Here is an 18,317-nt window from a genome sequence, read left to right as displayed (position 1 = left end):
GTAGAGCAATAACAAATATAAATAATATAAAACACAGCAAATTGTCCCTCCCATCAAATGTTTTTCACATGTTTTACTAATTTAATCCACCAAAGAGAGCAGACATAAGCTATTTAATAAGGTTACAGAGTTTGACAGCATTTGAGATAACACCTATCTCAACTCCTCTCCTAAAAGTAAATTGTAAATAATACCAGCTGTGCCTAGCTTTATATCCTCTGTGACATGACCTTAAATATGATTTCTACGTTTTCCTGAATACATTTATATATTTCCTCACCTGTAAGTTGAGCTGAGCTTTATCCTCAGTACTCATTCTTATGACTACTTTCTTCCATCATCACCTCATTGCCTGTTTTATTCACCACCCACTAAATATTGGAAACAGCCTCATCCACAGCCTTTGTCCCCTTGGGGATAGACAACTGTGATAGTCTTCTGGGGTCAGGCTGTTTGCCTCAACCCTCCTTAAATTACAATTTGTACGCAGTGCTTTTCCTTGCAAAACATTTTTAAATGGTTTCTGCAAAGATGTTATTTAAATGTAATTTGTTGTTGATCTATTATTTACAACAATGGAGAAAATAAACCACATTAATAACGTTATGCATTATCTAATAACACACTGCGTAGTTTCTGGCCTTCAATTAATGGATTTTGTTTTCCTAATATAATCAACCACTGATTATTACCTGACAATAACTATGCATTAATAGCTTAACCTTTCATTCGAAACACCAAGCTTGACGGGCTTGATTGGTCATCCCTATTCCATGTTTCTGATGCTCTTCTGCACGATAAGTTTGAATTAGCTTCGCATCCTGTGAGTGTAGGCCCACAAGTCCAAAATGTGCTTCTAATTCCTGCAGTCTGTACTCTCGACTCTGGTTTCTCATTCAGATTGTTAACTCTCATTGATCCTTTCCCTTTCAGTCACTGACTGAAACATTGAAAAAGGATTTCTGAAAGTCTATACTGTGTACATTTCTTCTATTGCATTTTCTACATCCAAGGTATCTACCACTTTCTCAAAGATCTTCTGTCAAAATATGTTTCTCTTTTGAAATCCATGCCTGAACTGACACTTGAGGTGATATGGAAAGAGCTGTAGGGAGGAATGATTTTTCCTGACTATTCCAGAACATTCATTAAGGCAATATCCTCCCATGAGCAGAAATATTTTCCAAAATTTGCAAATTAGAAAACAAATTAGAGACTTGAAAGATGCAAAAGTTAAAACATTTGTTGATATACTTGTGGAATGAATAAATATTAAAAGATCACGCCATTAAGATTTTAAGAACCCATCAGTTCTCCTGTCAGGATAATTGTTTTAGGATCAAGTTTCTGTTCATTAATATTAGTTCGAGTCAGTGCCATCTCTGGGTAGAATTGGCTGAACTGATGGAGAAGACAAGGGATCTTTAAACATTAGGAAGCTATGCCTGAGATCAGGTCAGGATTCAATTTGCCTGAATGAAACTTTGCCTTTAAATTTCATCATCCGTCCCTTTCTCCTCCTTGCTCTTGGGTAAAATGGTAAAAATCTGTCAGTTCAGGAAGGATCTTCAAATTGTATTCAAGTTCTTTGTTGGCTGTTTGAAAGTTCTTCACATCCAAACATATGTAATTTACCATTAAGCTGACCAATAAGCATCAAAAGACCATTTAATGGCTCAGCATCTTATTTTTAAAAAATATTTTCACTAATTTTATGTCATAAGAAATCAAAGAACGTCTGAATGCCCTTACAGAAGTTCTTATTTTTGTTGCTAAACCTGTTTCCAGCAGTGTTAATAGTGTTAATACTATTCTTAAATACATCAAACAAATACATTGTAATGCTGAAAGACATAATTAGTTCTGATCATACTGCCTGGCTGTATTGGCTCACAGCAGGTTTTAAGCTTGTGATTGTGCAAGTAAATTTTAATGTAAATTTGAAGCCTAACTTAGCCAGTGTAGGATCAAGTGGATTTTGTATGACTTCTTTGACTGAGGTCTGAATCTACAAAATGAAGCATGAGCTCTTTTGAATAGTGAGGTTTGGGTGTTGAACGTTTTGCCATCTTGGGGTGCAGCTGATGAAAGACCAGAACCGCTCAACACGACCTTTGCTGCTGTGAATTTAGTTGATGAGTGCAAGTGAGCCTGTGACCTCACCTGGAGGTTCAATAAGCATGTGACAATTGCAGAAGGCACAAGTCGGAAACACAGATGTGCCTTGGGTACCCGAGGCTCCTGTGGTGAGGTATCGGGAGAAAAGAAAATGTTTAAAATGATAAAGGAAATTTAATTGAAGGGGAAATGCCTTAATCATGAACATGGCCAACAAATTCAGTGACTTGCTGCCCTGGGATAGTTTATTAACCTATTGCCCGGGAGAATATCCAGTAACAGGTGTCTTCCCAAGGAGTATGCTTCATACTTCAGTCTGGCATGTCATTGAATGAAGGTAATGCAATTCCTCGAGGGACGATGTCATGACAGACTCTTCTACTGCACACTGCCCACTTACAGACCGCACCAGCTGGGCAGCAGGTTGGCCATAGAATCCTCGACATATCTAAGAACACAAGGAAAAGGAGAACAGGTGGGCCCATCAAGCCTGCTCCGCTTCTGCTTCCAATATGATCATGTGTGATCTTGGGCTGCAACTGACATGCCCATCTACCTCCCCTATACCTTTAGATTCCTTGAGACTCCAGAAATCTGTTTCTCTCAGCCTGTGATGACCCACTGGAGACAATGGGCCATAAATCAAGTTCTGCTTTTCCTGGAGTCATATCAAATGGTGAAGTTTTGCTTAAAACATGCAGTGTACCTCCAGTAACCATACTTTCCGATCAAGGTTGGTAGAAAGCATGAGCCAGGTTTCTGTACTAACCAAGATTTATTATTTATGACATGGAATTAGACTCATTAAAGGTAAACAGATATAAACCATTGGTATATAACATTGCTAACGAAAACTTTAATCCTCTTGTTAACTCCCTCTTACACTCACACACATATACAGAAAATAGATTATTGGCAGAGGTACAAGAAAGTGAGTTCAGTGGTTTTTGCTTTCTGGTTCCAATGTTTAAATAATCCTCCTTCAGCGACATGTTCAGATGTGTTTCTCTGGGTGTTTTACCTGGTTTGTAAGGAGTACAAAGTAACTGATCCACTTGGAAACCATCTTTGATTTATCATTTTTTCCCTAGAGTCACTAGACTCAAAACACTAACTTTGTTTTCTCTTCAGATGGTGCCAGACCTGCTGGGTTTCTCCAGCAATTTCTGTTCTTGTGCGTTTCAGAAGAATTCAATTTTTGGTGATGCCTTGTGAGTAGAATGGACAGAATTGGTGGGTAGCAGCTGTGAAAGACTTTGGTGGATTATTAATCTGCAATTCCTTCCAAACTACCTATAGCAAGAGCAGTTTCCTGGTCAGCAAGAACCATGTTGTAGTTGCAATGCAACAGTACCCCTACTCTCATGTTAAAGACACCATACACAAATTCTTGTCATACATTGGCATGTTCCAAGGGACAATCACACAAACACGAACAACCAACTTAAGATCCACAATTGGAAACAAAGCATGGCTCAATTATGTTTGCTAAAAACTACCTTTACTAATATGCTAGGTCTTGCTTTCTACAAACCGAAAGAATATGTCCAGTCATTGCAATTTCTCCAATGCAACACCAGCCTGGGAAATAACTGTTCACTGATGCATTCTCATTGGCAAACCTTGACTAATCAGGGTCTACTTGCCAGTCAGCATCCTTTTATCATGCAGTATAAGTTGCTGCTTAGTTTGAGATTTGGTATTCTTATGTGTGTCCATAACATTACAAACCAGTAGGAAATAGGAACAGGAGTAAACCAATTGGCTCCTCAAGCCTACACCACCCATTTGATTAGATTATGGCTGATCTCAATGATAGTGAGATAAAAAGCTTCAACAACAGCATGTCTCATTTTCTCAGCAATAAGCCACTTGTGTTTTCATTCAGCATTCATACACATGGAAAGGGATTCAATTCTCCAATGCATACACTGAAAGCAATAAATGTATCTTTCAATTGAAACATGGAGCTATATTACCACTTGCTAAAGGTCAGTGTTCATGCCCCTGGCAAGTATTGATCCTGGCTCTCTAAAACACAAAGAAATCGTAACCCTATAGACTTGTACAAATATTGAAAATATTTCAGTACTGTACTTTTAATGCATCAACTGAAGGGAAGGGTACATCACTCAAGTTGGAATCTAACAACAGAATATAAGGTGAATGTTCCACTAGTATAAAGCTGGCTTTGCACTACGTTGGACCTGTGCAAGAGCCACCAGCTTTTGAGACTGAGGTGTCACATGACCAGCGACAATCTAAAAGCAGAGTTGGCAGGTTTTCTAAAAGCTAGCCTTGATTCCAATTTCATCGAGGAGCTTAATGCGAGTCTTGCACAATCTACAAGCAGTTTACAATTCAAGCTCTCAAAGCAACTTGCTCCAGTGGCAAATTGTCTGTCTGATTCCAGCTGTTGCTGCTGAGCAAGAACAGAGGGTGAAAATTTAAGACTCATCAATGAAAGCTGACTACATGTGCTCACTGGCTTAATTGTGGGAATTTGTTACTCGTGCCTAGAAGCAAATTGGTGCATCTTCTAAACCTAAGGAAGCCTGTTTTCAAGGGCAAAAAGGTCTTGTAAAAATGTGTCTAGACAGACAAATGCTTTGTACTGCAGTGATCAGGCTTGCCTCAGATTGAAATGCCAGCTCTGCCTTTGCTGAAAGCTCTGACTTTCTGGGTTAGAAACTTGAGGCTTCAAAGGTCACTGCAGACAAACCCAGCACAGGAAATCTGTCCATGTATTAACCTTGCATACACATAGACACAAATAATTCTTTAGAGCCAAAGGACATGTTTTAAAAAACGCAAAGATATTTTTTACCAGAATACTAATTAGATTTAAAAGCTCGAGAAAACCTTTCAGACATGACTGTATCTACAGGGAAAATCTTCAAGTAGATTTTTCAGTGTTGCTGAGGTCAGTTTTAGTTGAAAAACATTACATTGATTTCTTTTTCTCTAGGAATGGAGCAATGAATCATTAAATTTTAATCTGTGTAGCTATTTCATTGATTACGTTACATGGTTTACATAGAGTTACTGAAGAGGTCAATACAGAAGAGGTCAATGCAGCTCGAGCTGAAAATGGAAAACTTGGGGAGGAAGTGAAGTGTCCCAATTAGGATTGAATGGAGCTACGTATGGGCAAGAATATTGTCTCACGCTCTTACCGCAGCCATCATTGAAACCAACTGTTTGCACCTTTGCAACTTTGCCTAACTTTGACCTTGCCTCTGCTTACCTGTTGCAGAAACCCTCATCTGTTGAGTTGAGGCCCCTCTTGGTCATGGCTGACCATGGGTTGCACACTCATCTATGCCATTGTTATTTTTTGGATTACATTACAGTATGGAAACAGGCCCTTCGGCCCAACAAGTCCACACCGACCCGCCGAAGCGCAACCCACCCATACCCCTACATTTACCCCTTACCTAACACTACAGGCAATTTAGCATGGCCAATTCACCTTACCTGCACATCTTTGGACTGTGGGAGGAAACCGGAGCACCCGGAGGAAACCCATGCAGACACGGGGAGAACGTGCAAACTCCACACAGTCAGTCGCCTGAGGCGGGAATTGAACCCGGGTCTCTGGCGCTGTGAGGCAGCAGTGCTAACCACTGTGCCACCGTGCCATCCACTTTTTCTTAAGAAGAGGATTAGATTACTTACAGTGTGGAAACAGGCCCTTCGGCCCAACAAGTCCACACCGCCCCGCCAAAGCGCAACCCACCCATACCCCTACATGTATCACTACGGGCAATTTAGCATGGCCAATTCTTCAGACTTGATTGTTTCAGTGCACATCTATCCAGGCAAACTTTCCTCTGCCTGTGAACTTCAAATCTCTGCAGCCATGTCTTAACTTTCACGAAGTTCACTTCACTCACCTTTCCAGTATTTTACAGAATCCATTCATGGGATATGGGTGTCGCTGGCTGGGCCAGCACTTATTGCCCTTGAGAAGGTAGTGGTGAGCTGCCTCATTGAATTGCTGCATTTACTGTTTTGTAGACCCATAATGCCACTACGGAGGGAATTCTCTGGTCTGTACTGACTCCTGGTCAAATGGGGACTTGATTTTAAAAATTCTCATCCTTATTTTCAAAATCTTCCATGAGGCATTTGGTATTGGTCAGAGCACTGCGTATAGGAGTTAGGAAGTCATGTTGCAGCTATACAGGACATTGGTTAGATCACTTTTGGAACATTGTGTGCAATTCTGGTCTCCCTCCTATCAGAAGGATGTTGTGAAACTTGAAAGGGTTCAGAAAACGTTTTTTAGGATGTTGCCAGGATTGGAGGATTTGAGCTATAGGGAGAGGTTAAATAGGTTGGGGCTGTTTTCCCTGGAACATTGGAGGCGAGGGGTGACATTATAAAGGTTCATAAAATCATGAGGGACATGGATAGGGTAAATAGACAAGATCTTTTCCCTGGGATGGGGGAGTCTAGAACTAGAGGGCATAGGTTTAGAGTGAGAGAGGATAGATTTAAAAGGGACCTAAGGGCAACTTTTTCTCACAAAGGGTGGTGCATGTACAGAATGAGCTGCTGGAGGAAGTGGTGGAGGCTGGTACAATTACAATATTTAAAAGGCATCTGGATTGGTACATGAATAGTAAAGTTTAGAGGGATATGGGCCAAGTTCTGGCAAATGGGACTAGATTATATGAGCATATCTGACCAGCATGGACAAGTTGGACCAAAGGGTCTGTTTCTGTGCTGTACAACTCTATGATTCTATGACTCCACAGTTGCCTATCTTTGTAGCCTCCTGGCCTACAATTATGAGCCTTCCTGACTTTAATCATCACTATTTCATGGCTGTGTCCTCAGTTGCCTGGGCCCTAAGCCTTGTAATTCCCTCCATAGATTCCTTTGCCTCTCTTCCTTCCTCCGGTTCTTCTTTCAGGGGCACTTTAATTCCAAAGAACCATCACTTCTTATTTTCAAAAGTCAGTTGCACTCCCAAAACCCAAAGAAATGTCAAACTTTAAATTGCTTGAGAAGTTCAGTTACCGGAAATTACACTAGCATTGAGCTTCATCATTGCGATAACAGGAATTTGGCTTAAAGAGGGACAAGTAGATATAGTGTGGCGCTGGAAAAAACACAGCAGGTCAGGCAACATCTGAGGATCAGGTGAGTCGATATTTTGGGCAGGTTAAAAAGGGACAAGTCTAGCAATTCAACATTCCTGAATATAGGTATTTCAGGCCGAATAAGCAAGAGGATTTTCAAAAAGTGAAGCTGCAGCATTATTAGCTAAATAATCAAGTACAGCTGGGAGGAGGGATGGCATACTGAATGAAACATCAAGTCACACTGTTAGTTATGTAATATTGACCCCAAAGTCACGGGAGACTGATAGAGGAGCAAATATGTTGGCAACTTTCTGAGTGCAAAAGCAATAAATAGTTGGGGGACTTCAACCACCCTATTATCAAGATTAGATTCCCCACACTGTGGCAACTGGCCCTTCGGCCCAACAAGTCATTACCCAACCATTTTCCTCTGACCAATGCACCAAACACTATGGGCAATTTGGCATGGCCAATTCACCTGATCTACACATCTTTGGATTGTAGGTGGAAACCCACACAGACACAGGGAGAATGTGCAAACTCCACACAGACAGTCACCCAAGACTGGAATCAAACCTGGGACCCTGGTCCTGTGAGGCAATAGTGGTAACTACTGAGCCACCATGCCACCCCTGAGTCACCATACTGCCTCAACTAGGATATAAACAATGAAAGGCAGACATGACACAAAATTCTTGAACTACATTCAAAAGAACTTTTTGCAGAGAGCACATAACGAGCCCAATGGAGTGCAATTTTAGATTTAGCCTTCGGAAATTTCTTACTTCAGAAAATGCAGAGGAGTGTAAAAAGTACAAGGGTGAACGGAAAATGGAAAATAGAAAATGAGGAGCAAAAGTGAAAAATATTAGCTGGAAAATCAATGAAAATCCGAAGATGTTTTAGCACTACTTTGAGAACAACAGGATGACAAAGTTAAGGGTAGGGCCTATCAGAGATATACATGGGATCTTGTGCATAGATACAGATAAGGAGGGCAGAGTTCTAACTGAGAACTTTGTCTCTTTTTCCACAAAGGAATAGGATGATGCAGTCATTCTAGTTACAGAGGAGACATGCAAAATATTAAGTACAATAAGCATAATCAGACAGAAAATGCTACAGGTATTAACGTTCTTGATGGGGACAAATCACTAAGGCTAGATGAATTGTAAATCAGGTTGTTAGAGGAGCCAACAAGGTCATAAAAGATGCGCTGAGGATCATTTTCCAGTCCTTACTGGATACAGGTCCTGGAAGATTGGAGGTCTCTGAATGTAGGACCATTGTTGAAAAAAGGCACAAGGGATATGAATGGGACTATTTGGCGCCGATCATTTGGCGCCGATCATTTGGCCACACCGTTTTGGGCTCTAAACTGTTTTGGCGCTCATTACTTTGGCGCTGAGCTGTTTTGGCACCAATTCAGAACAAAAAAAAGTCTTGTTTGGTTAAAGAAGAGAGAATGACTAATGACCCAATCGTTTTGTTATCATTTTCTCATTTAACAATCATTTTCTCATTTAACAATTGTTAATAGTCATCTACTGACTTGATGATACTTAAGCTCTTCTGTCTTCACATTGGAAAGCTGTAATACAATTTTCTTTCTATTTTCTTGCAGAGCCCATACCAGAAATGGCTGAAAACATTCTAAGCAAGAGAGACAAATCAAAATTTCCACATGATGGTTGTCTATATGTGTTTGATAAATGTAGCAAAAGTGACCCATCTTTAAAGTTTTGGAGATATGAATTAAAGAACGGGTGCAAAGGTCGCATTCACACTAAAAACCATGAAGTAGTAAAAGAAGTGAACGGGCACTCTCATGGTGCTTCAGCAGGAAGTGTGGAAGCTGCTACCATCAAAACAAGTGTAAAACGTAAAGCTGAGGAAACTTTTAAAGTGCCGTCATCAGTTATAAATGTTTGCATTGAAAATAGTTCTCAAGCTGCTCAGGCAGCACTTCCAACTTCAGACACTATGAAAAAAATTGTACAAAGAAAACGAAATCAAATCAATTCTGCTCCTCCAAATCCTGTTAGTTCAAAAGAGTTAGTGATCTATGATGAGAACAAATTTTATGTGACGAGCAATGATCAATATGAAGACTTTTTAATTGGCGATAGTGGTCAAGAAGATGAGAGAATTTTAATTTTTGGTAGAAAGAGCTGGGTAGTAATTTTACGTGATTCGGAAGTCTGGTATGCTGATGGGACATTTAAGATGTCTCCTCCGTTATTTTCTCAGGTTTATGTTATTATGGCAAGAAAGCATGGAGGAGTTTTTCCTGTATCATATGCTTTATTACCTAATAATTATGTTGGGAGGCCAATGAGATGAGGCAATGGGCGACGTTTGCCACCTTTTCCTACAGAAATGTGGAATCTGTACAGTCGAACCATAGCTGGTGAGGTCCGAACAAACAATCACGCTGACGCTGCACACAGAAAAATATATGCAGAAACTAGGAATTAACCATCCTGTTATATGGAAATTCATCGATGGTATGAAGAGAATTCAAAAAGGGCGTGATGCATATTACGAACAGTAGATTGCCGGGAATACTCCAAATCAAAAATGTCTGAAATACATTAGAAAGCATTTTGAATATTTTACAACAGTTTGATTCATGGGAATCACTGGAATATTTGTGTGGTTTGGCCTACAACTATGAAATGCATGAAATTATTTATAATCATTTTATTTGTTGAATTATTTTAGCAGCATTGTAAGAAATTTGTTTTTATTGCATTGTAAGAAATCAATCTAAATCTTTTTTATTCATTACTTTTAACCTATTCATTACAATCTTATCAATTTATTCAAGATATGACAAAGGCGTCAAAACAACTCGGCGCCAAAGTAATGAGCGCCAAAACAATTTAGAGCCAAAATGGCGGTGCCAAATGATCGGCGCCAAAATGTACCTGACCCCAAGGGATAGTCAATTACTTATAAGACTGGTTAGTCTGATTTTAATGACTAGAAACAATACTGAGAGTTGGAATTAACTCTTACTTAAGAAGACATGGATTAATTGATTAAAAATCACACAACACCAGGTTATTGTCCAACAGGTTTAATTGAAAGCACCTGTTGGACTATAACCTGGTGTTGTGTGATTTTTAACTTTGTACACCCCAGTCCAACACCAGCATCTCCAAATTATGAATAAATTGGGGATAGTCAGCATGTTTTTGTTAAGGGAAGGTCACGTCTTGCCACCTGCATTGAATTTCTGAAGAACTAATAAGTGCTATCTGTTTAGGGTAATGCAGTAGATGCTGTCTGCATCTTTAATAAGGCATTTGACAAGGTTTACATGAAAGGCTGGCCAGAAAGGTTTAAGCCCATGAAGAATGCAGTGGCTTGGATCCAAAACTGGCTCAGAGTCGCAAAATAAAGAATAAAGGTCAACAAATGCTTTTGTGAATGGAAAGTGGATTCCAAAGGTGTTCCACTGGGCTCAGTTTGGGTCTCATGCCTTTATAACACATACTAATGATTTAGAATCAAACATGGGAGGCACTATTCGAAAATGAGCAAATGACACAAAAATTGGCCAGGTTAATTAACAGAGAAGAGAATGGTTGTTGACTGCAGGAAGTTAGCAATAGTTTGTCAATTGCAGAGTTTCTTTTTCTGGCTGGTACCTGAATTTGTAGTGTCTTTGTGGTTACCATAGAGAGCATCTTGTTGTTGCAGATGGGGGTGTCCTGCCCTAAATTCTCTGTTATGGAGCCAGTTGTGTAGTGCTAAGGTCACTTGACTAGTAAATCAGAGCCCCACGGGGAGAAAATGGGCTGGAATCTCCACAGGACAGATGGTCAAATTCATATTAATATTAGAATTGAAATCTGAAATTAAAAACTAGTCTGATGTCAACCATGGTGATATTGTTGATAATTGCAAAAACCCATCTGGCTCACTAAATGTCTTTTAGAGAAAGAAAACTGTCATCCTTACTTTGTCTGACCTACATGTAACTTAGACGGCATTGTGGTTGACTGTTGTACTGAAAGCCTAAAGAAAGATAAAATACTGGATGGACAAACCAGCATTGCCAGTGAGAATCTCAGTCCTATCAATCCACCTATCTAACATCTGAGAGCTTGTGCCAATACTGGGAATGGTGTGCTACACACTAATCAATTATCAACCTGGCATAGTCAGACTCAGGGAATCATACATTGCTAACAGTGTACTAGACATTACTGTCCCATACCTATGTCCTGTCCTACCAGCAAGACACACCTACAAGAGGTGATGTCAGGTTAACGATGTGCGTTCGGGAGGAGAATTGCACATGGAGTCCTCAGCAATAACTTCAGCCTCATTAAGTGAAACATGGGCAAGGCAATGCCATACCCACCTGGCTGATGAATCAGTACTCCTCCACCTTGAACTACAATTAGAGGAAGTACTAAGGGTGGTAATGGCACAGAATATATTCTGTATGGGGACTTGAATGTCCATCACCAACACTGACTTAGCAGCACCACTACTAATTGAGCTGGCTGAGTCCTATAGGACATAGCTGCTAGTCTCGGTCTGTGGCCAGGTGGTGAGGGAGCTGACAGGAGGAAAATGCTTACTTGACCTTTTTCTCACCAATTTGCCTTTCACAAATTCTCCATGACAGCACTGTAGAGGAGACCACCACACAGTCGTTGTGGAGATGAACTTCCATACTCACACTGAGGGTACCCACCATCATGTTGTACTGTTTATGCAAATGGAAAATACTTTCCAGTGGTCACTATAGGGCTCAGTTTTGGGCTGCTTGGTGTCTGTGGCATGTATTGAGGATTTAAACTTAAATGTGGGAAGCATTATCAGGAAATTTGCAGACGACTCACAAATTGGTCAAGAGTTGTTAGTAAGGAGGATGGCTGGTGGACTGCAGGAAGATGTCAATGCTATTGTTTTGAGTGGAAAGTGTAGTGCCGAATGGAATTCTAAAGAAGTGGAGGTGATGCATTTAGGGAAGTCAAACAAAGCAAAAGAAAACCAATAAACAGGAGAATATTAAGAGAGGTGGAGGAAGTGAGAGACCTTGGAGTGCATGTTCATAAGAACCTGAAAGTGGCAGGACAGGTATATAAGGTGGTAAAGAAAGCATATGGGATGTTTTCCTTATTGGGCAAAGTATTGAACACAAACATGTAATCTTGGAATTATGGAAGATATTGGTTAGGCAGCTGGAGTTTTGTGAATAGTTCTGGTTACCAAACTACAGGAAGGACATAACTGCTCGAGAGAAAAGACAAAGGAAATAAACAAGAATGCTGCAGAACTTGAAAATTACATCCAAGAGGCAAGATTAGAAAGGTCAGCATTGTTTTCCTTAGAACAGAAGAGGCCGAGGGTTGATTTAATTGAGACATAACTATAGATGGACAATAATGCTGACCAGCCAGTGACACCCATATCCCTCGAAACAATAAAACAAAAAAGGCCTTAGATTGAATAGAGAAGGAAGACCTGGTTTGCCAGGTCAGATAGATCAGAAGGAACATGAGAAAAGCACTCAAAGAGTGGTGGGTGTGTGGAATTTGTTGCTCTGTTTGGTGACTGGGGTGAAAACCCTCATCTCATTTAAAAGGAACCTGGGTCAGCACCTGAAGGCTTGCAATCAAAAGGGTTACACATAAGGTATTGGAAAGTGGGATTAGAAAGGATGGCTAGTTTGTTCAGCCAATGCAGACACAATGGGCTGAATGGATAATTTCTGTGCCATACTTTTCTATGGTTCTATGGTTAAAACTAGTTTTATCACTTGCAATCATCTTTGGGTAGATTTCTCATTGTAATTCCTCATAAATGTCCAGATAAAACACACCGAGAGAGTGTTATTCTGATAATATTGCTTACTTAAATATTACAGAAAGGATGAGTTTTATCTGTTACTGAGATGACAGTTTATGAAGCTGGGAATGAATCATTCATCCAAAGGAAACGCTGAATTTTAATTTTAATTCATCAAACAGTATCCTACCATACCTCCCAGTGGTCCTGCTCAAATGGGCTAGGAGAAAGGGAATTGACAAGACATAATTAAATGAAGTCAGCAATAATAAAACTTTTCTGTCCTCTGTGGTATAAAACCTGTCAAGAGCAAAGTGCCTATTCACTTTGGCTTTGAGTAAAATAGGATGTAGAACCCATTCCCAGAGACTCCAGAAGTAACAAACACAGCTTATTCTATTTGATAGAATACTGATGCCATCACATCCAATATCTGAGAATGTACGTTTAAAATATACTGAAAGAATCATCAGAAATCATTACCAGTTAGTCCATTCTATGACTGTAAGTGATTATGTTCCATCTGTATCACATTAGTTTTAGTTTAGAAATCCGTGTACACATATGTATAAATGTTTTATATAAATATGAATTATACAAAATTGATTTCTGTTGATGAAAAATGGATTTTTTTCCCATTTTGACCTCAGGGACAGTATAAGATTCTCTTAGGTTGGGAACTGCATGGTCGGTGAGACTGTAAAATTCATCATACTTTGGCTCAAAAACTCATTTTAACGTGAACTTCAGAAGAGCAGCTTCTGCTGCATCAGTTGTGAATGATTCCACTTTCAACATGATTATAGCTGCCTGGGCATATTGCTCATTTATGTCAAGCTGTGGATTGCTGTGGGCCTGCAGTTATATTGATCAGGGTCGAGTATTCTTAGAACTGACAGATTAGTCCAAACTGGATTCAGACACATACACCAGAGATGACAGGACTGGCTGTGTGTTCACTGCAGGAATACTTTGTAATACAGATTGCAGGAGGTGGTAGAATTGAGGCAATTGCTTTGGAAAGATTTTCTTGGGAATTACCCTCTGGGCAATTAGGGATTTATTGCCCATCCCTAATTACCCAGAGGGTACTTAAGAGTCAACTACATTGCTGGACTAACATGTAGATCACATGTAGGTAAGAACAGCAGTTTCCTTTCCTATAGGACGTTCATGAAGCAGATTGACAATTGGCAAAGACATAGTCACTGTTAGACTCTTAATTCCAGATTATTCATATTGAATTCAAATTCCACCATCTGCAATGGTGGGATTCAAACCCAATTCCCCAGGGCATTACATAGGTCTCTGGATTAATAGCCTAGTGACAATATCACTAAGCCATCACCTCCCCATAGTCAGCAGAAATGAAGCAAAGATACGAAGGAGGCCTATGGATCCGCTATGCATTTATGTATTGCAAAGATAGCGAGTTAGTAATAGAGTCAGAGGGATTTTACAGCATGGAAAAAGATCCTTCACCCCATCTTGTCTGCAACGGAGCATGAACAAGTTCTGTTAACATTAGCAGTTGCCGTTGTATACAATACCTTGCCCAATGAAGGAAATCATCTCATTTTCTCTCTTTGCTCCCTTATCTACCCATCTTGTCACATTCGGGGACCTGCGGACATGAAATTCAAGGTCTCTCACTTGCTCTACCCCTCTCAATATCCTCTCATTTATTGTGTATCCTCTTGCTTTACTTATCCTGCCCAAATGCCTCAGCTCACTTCCCTCCAGGCTGAATTCTATTGCCACTTTTTTTGTATGAACACATTCTACCAGAATTAGTAAAAATCTGGAATCAAAATACAGCGAACACTAAAGAGGAAATGAAGTAGTAGAAAGTAGATCGGACAAGCTTAAAATAAAATATGAGAGTGCTAAAATTTTATACTGACTTAAACTAGGTTAGAAGAAAGCACTATACTGAACAGCAGCCATAACTGCCGACTGCAGTTAAGAAATGTCGTCAAATAGGCAAAGAGGTTGCTCCCTGTCTTCTTTATAGGCGGCACGGTGGCTTGGTGGTTAGCACTGCTGCCTCTCAGTGCCAGGGATCCGGGTTTAATTCCACCCTTGGGCGACTGCCTGTGTGGAGTTTGCACATTCTCCCTATGTCTGGGTGGGTTTGCTCCGGTTTCTTCCCACAGTCCAAAGATATGTAGGTTAGGTGGATTGGCCAGGCTAAATCACCCATAGTGTTCAGAGATGTGTAGGTGCATTAGTCAGGGGAAATGTAGAGCAATAGGGCAGGAGAATGGGTCTGGGAGGGTTGCTCTTGGGAGGGTGGGTATGGACTTGTTGGGCCAAATGGCCTGTTTCCACACTGTAGGGATTCTATGATAATTAAACATTGAAGTTTACAAAGGAAAGACTCGTACATTATTAATTTGCAAAATTAAGCATTTAAAAGTCCACAGTGATTAACTTAACATTTCACTTGTTACTTCATAGACACCCACATGCTCTTAACATGAAGGGATTTGTTATTTTCCTAGTTTCTTTCCCCAGAATTGAGCTAAGTGAGATGTGCAAAAACAACATGTACTTATACAGCATCTTTAATGTGGTGAAATATGCTGAATCACTTTGTGGTGACAAAGTTACTTCAGGAGATATCTGGATGGAAACCTGGTCAAAAAGGGAGGTTGGAAGAACAGTCTTCAAGGAGGGAACATCACTGTAAAAGCTCATTTCTTTCGAAGGCACAAAGTCCACAGACAATCCAATTTGCTTTTAAAAAGTACTTTTTACCTACTCTTTTGCCGAAGAAGAAGCAAGCTTCTGCCGTACTTACCAATGCATTCCGGCTCATTATCACTCCAGCGAGGTTTGCTGCCATTGATGCAGGTGAGGGAAGGGAAACCTTGCAGACGGTAACCTGTGTTGCAGTAGAAATGCGCCACTCCACCGGGATGGAGGCTGGTGACAGACACATCGCCAGAGGAAGGCTTCTGTGGAAATCCACAGCTAAGCAAATAAGCTGCAGAAAGACAAGAGGACAATTTTAGAACTAAATAAAAAAATCCATTTGGGAAAGAAAATTACAGGCAGTGCTTTAATAACATTCCAAGAGCATTGGGCATCCTTCTCTCACTGGCAGCATCTGGATGCCATTCCCTTTGAAGGAGAAACAGAAGTGAATTCAAATGAAATCAAAGTCTACAGTGAATTAAATAAGAACAAAAGAATGCTGCAAATATTCAGCAGGCCAGGTAACATTCTGTGCCCTGTTGAGTATTTCCAGTATGCTGTTTTCTTGTTTCTGAATTTTACAGTCTTTTGTGTCATAGTTAATGTGCAGAAATAGTTTCTACTTTGCACTAATAAATTCTGTGGCAACAGCCAACTCTAATTCTTGTTAATATTCAAGTGAAACTGATTTTCATGTTTTTGGCTCTTCAAGGACTGCTTTCATCTTGCATTCTCTGCTCGAACGTGGACTTTTGGTGATTATTTTTGAAAACATGTCGTAATGTTGTGATTTTCCTCTGCTGTAGGTACAGCATGGTAGCAAACCTAGAGCCTACCTCAGTCACAATGGGGATTGAAACCTATTGGTATTAGTCAGATCCACACATTGGGTATCTATCTGACTGAGCTAACTCGAAACAGAATAAGCCAAATTGATAATCATATTTGCTAAGTGCAACCTGAAAAGTGCATCGATGGGACACTGGGGTCAGAGTTTCGGCAATGACATCAGGCTGAAATGAGGAGGAGTTTTTCACTCAAAGGATCTCAAATCTTTGGAACTCTCTGCCAAAGGAATTATGGGATGTGGAGAGTCATGGAGTCATAGAGATGTACAGCATGGAAACAGACCCTTCGGTCCAGCTCGTCCATGTCGACCAGATATCCCAACCCAATCTAGTCCCACCTGCCAGCACTTGAGCAATATCTCTACCAAACCTTCCTATTCATATACCTAACCAAATGCCTTTTAAATGTTGCAATTGTACCAGCCTCCACCACTTCCTCTGGCAGCTCATTCCATACATGTACCACCCTCTGTGTGAAAAAGTCCCTTAGGTCTCTTTTATATCTTACCCCTCTCACCCTAAACCGATGCCCTCTAGTTCTGGTCTCCCCCACCCCAGGGAAAAGACTTTGTCTATTTATCCTGTCCATGCCCCTCATAATTTTATAAACCTTTATCAGGTCACCCCTCATTTTCCGATGCTCCAAGGAAAACATCCCCAGGAGTTAAACAAGAAAATCACCCATGATCTTGTTGAACATCAGTGCAGTCCTGAAGAACCAACTGGCCTACTTTAGCTCTTACTTCATATGTTGTTATGTTCTTATAGTAATCCCTGAGGACTACATTGGAATAATCAGGGCATAGTATAAATCCTTGTCTGAGGCTCAACCTTCTAACTCTGAGACAAGAAAGGTACCAACTGAGTGAACTGTAACGTTGTGGAGATTATCGAGGCCTGAAAATCAATAATGATAAGTAAGAGGGACTGTGCTGCAGCCAAAATATTTTCTCACTCCAGTGAAATCAGAATGGTCCAATGAGGAAAAATTACTCTAAATTTATTCCCAAAAATATAACAGTTGCAAAATCAACTTTGGGATCTTAAAATAAGATAAGCACAATCAAAAGATGCTTAATAACAGTTCACAATGCAGCATGCCAGTGTAGCAGTAATCAATGGGATTTTTTTTTAGTGTTTACAATTATTCATAAGTTTTGTTAGGAAGGTGGATGGAGACTAGCAAGAAGAACATAACTTGAAAGTGAGCCAAGCTTGTAAAAATAAAATCAGTTCAATAATGCTACTTCTCTTTGTAAAATCCAATGTAATCTTTGAGGAGCTGTAAATAGCATTTAGAATCCTCTTAGCAGCTTTCAAACTGTTCAGAGTTTGTATTGTGTTTCTTGACAGAAATTATTTTATGCATATTTATAACCATCCCAAAGGGTAACTGCATGTGTCAACTCAAAATAACTCGGTATGACCCATAAATCAATCATGCTGATTCACTTTCTATCTCTTGCTAAATTTGGCCTTTCCCCTATCTTTCCTCTTCACAAGACATTGTCTTCTTGATACCTCAGTCAAGTGATTAATAGCCTTGCACTAGGTGGGGTGGTGGTCGGCAGGGGATGTTTGATCAGGCTGATTTATCCATTTTGGGTCTGGTTCAATATTGATACCCCACACAAGTCATATGGCAGCAAAAAGCAGTGGAATCCTGACCCTTTTCCTCCTTTCCTAACCTTAGTTTGTCCTGACTGAGATTAGGTCAATTAGTAGATGCCCAGATTGAATCAATACA

At 40.1% G+C, this 18,317-nt stretch overlaps 1 protein-coding gene across 3 annotated transcripts in view; it reads right to left on the bottom strand.

Moving 5' to 3' along the window:
- sez6b (seizure related 6 homolog b) overlaps positions 1-18,317 on the bottom strand; it is an 830,703-nt gene that overhangs the window by 158,396 nt on the left and 653,990 nt on the right. For all 3 annotated transcript variants that reach the window (XM_043718461.1, XM_043718459.1, XM_043718460.1), the window contains exon 5: positions 15,826-16,011. In XM_043718461.1, the coding sequence (XP_043574396.1) occupies positions 15,826-16,011 (186 nt within the window). The remainder of the gene's footprint in view (positions 1-15,825; positions 16,012-18,317) is intronic.

This window comes from Chiloscyllium plagiosum, chromosome 28 (assembly GCF_004010195.1).
Source record: "Chiloscyllium plagiosum isolate BGI_BamShark_2017 chromosome 28, ASM401019v2, whole genome shotgun sequence".
Classification (NCBI taxonomy): domain Eukaryota; kingdom Metazoa; phylum Chordata; class Chondrichthyes; order Orectolobiformes; family Hemiscylliidae; genus Chiloscyllium; species Chiloscyllium plagiosum.
The sequence above is the reverse complement of the archived record's forward strand: the minus strand, read 5'-3'. Positions and strand labels throughout refer to the sequence as shown.